Source organism: Perca fluviatilis, chromosome 14, assembly GCF_010015445.1.
Source record: "Perca fluviatilis chromosome 14, GENO_Pfluv_1.0, whole genome shotgun sequence".
In the NCBI taxonomy this organism is placed as follows: domain Eukaryota; kingdom Metazoa; phylum Chordata; class Actinopteri; order Perciformes; family Percidae; genus Perca; species Perca fluviatilis.
The window spans coordinates 35045154-35046993 of record NC_053125.1 but is presented as its reverse complement, the minus strand read 5'-3'; the positions used below and the strand labels follow the sequence as shown (position 1 = coordinate 35046993).

General features: G+C 46.6%; 1 protein-coding gene across 1 annotated transcript; it reads left to right on the top strand.

Annotated features, from left to right (window-relative positions):
• Positions 1 to 371: 371 nt before the first annotated feature.
• LOC120572922 (Fc receptor-like protein 5) lies at positions 372 to 1041 on the top strand. Its single transcript, XM_039822445.1, has 2 exons — positions 372 to 631; positions 711 to 1041. The coding sequence occupies exons 1-2, from the start codon at positions 400 to 402 to the stop codon at positions 1004 to 1006; spliced, it is 528 nt and encodes a 175-aa protein (XP_039678379.1). The 5' UTR covers positions 372 to 399; the 3' UTR covers positions 1007 to 1041.
• The last annotated feature ends 799 nt before the right edge of the window (positions 1042 to 1840 follow it).

Below are 1840 nucleotides of genomic sequence, written 5' to 3'. Positions count from 1 at the left end.
TTACTTTAACTTTGTTAAATAATTACAATCTTAAATCATGATAATATGGACAATACAAAGCAAAATGAACTTCATTTTAGATTTTCATTGAGATCCCATAAATAACCTTTCTTCCTCACTGGTGCCCGACCAACGTCCTGTTTCAATATGGAGAGGGAGTATTCCACACCTGAACTGAGCACACACACATCTGTTCACCTTGGACGGATTATATTTGACATATTTCTCAATAACAAACTAGAAGTTCTAAGTTTTGGTTTGTTCTAAATCTGAGTAGCCCATTTCTCTTTAAAGTGGTGAAAAACAGCATTAATAATCAGCAACTAGTTTTTCAACTACAACACATTCTTCTCCCTCCTCCCTCCAGTCTCTCTGACTGTGAGTCCCAGCAGATCTCAGATGTTTCAAGGACAGCCTGTCTCTCTGAGCTGTGAGGAGGACGACAGCTCTGCTGGATGGACTCTAAGGAGGAACACAACCAGAGAAACCAGGACTCAGTGTGGAGATAGCTGGGGAAGACCTGCTGGTTCTTCCTGTAACATCAGCTACATGGTCCCAGGGGACAGTGGAGTTTACTGGTGTGAGTCCAGAGAGGGAGCAACCAGTAACAGCATCACCATCACTGTCCCTGGTAAGATCAGACTGTGGAGTCAGTATTGATGAAGCTGTGTGTGAATGGATGACATGCTGTAGTTTGTCTCTGTGTTGAGGTGGACCAATGATCCTGCAGAGTCCTGTCCTCCCTGTGATGGAGGGAGAAGACCTCGCTCTGACGTGTAAAACAAAGAGGTCCTCCAACCTCCCAGCTGGTTTCTATAAAGATGGCTCCTTCATCAGGACTGAGCCTGCAGGTCACATGACCATCCACCATGTTTCCAGGTCTGATGAAGGCCTCTACAAGTGCAACATCAGCAGTGTTGGAGAGTCTCCACCCAGCTGGGTCTCTGTCACAGGTGAGGAGGTTACCTTTGATTTCAGGAGTTCATTCATCCAGATATTCACCTGACAGCTGATTCTCTCTACAGAGAAACCAAAGACCACAAGCCCTACTTTGAGCTCTCTGCCGCCCCCTGACACCTCAGCCCCACCCCCTGACACATCAGCTTCACCCACTGTCACCTCAGCCCCACCCCCTGACACATCATCTTCACCCACTGTCACCTCAGCCCCACCCCCTGACACATCATCTTCACCCACTGTCACCTCAGCCCCACCCCCTGACACAACATCAACTCCACCCCCGGCCTCAGACCTCCTCCCCCTTGTGATCAGACTGGTCTGCCACCTGGTGGTGTTCTGTCCGTACTGCATCTCCACTTTCATCATGGTGTCTTTATATCGACACAGGGCAGCAGGTAACACTCTGAATCATTAACTGACCTTACAATCAATCAATCAATCAATCAATCAATCTCACCACTCTGGTGTTGATCAGTTAACAACTGATTTCTAACTTGCTCTGACTGTAGGAAATTACCTGCCCATCTCCGTGGTGATGACCCCACCCACCCAGGCTGAGATGGGATTGGATGAAGACTATGATGATGTCACCACGGAGCATCACTTCTGAACTGATCTGAGAAGAAGCTCAAATGTTTCAAGTCCTCATAGATCAGAAAGAGTGGAAGCCTCAGAACTCTTCCCTGTGGATCTCCACATGTTCTAGTTGGACCTGTAGATGGAGGATGTTAACCTAAGACCAGTTCAGTCCAGAGATTTGCATTACATTACATTACATTACATGTCATTTAGCTGACGCTTTTATCCAAAGCGACTTACAATTAAGTGCATTCAACTGAGAAGGTCCAAACTCTAGACAACAAGTAGTAAGTGCAAGTAC

Coding starts and splice junctions, on each gene's coding strand:
- LOC120572922 (XM_039822445.1), top strand. CDS start 400: ATGTTTCAAGGACAGCCTGTCTCTCTGAGCTGTGAGGAGGACGACAGC. Junction 632..710: donor CATCACCATCACTGTCCCTG/GTAAGATCAGAC, acceptor CTCTGTGTTGAG/GTGGACCAATGATCCTGCAG.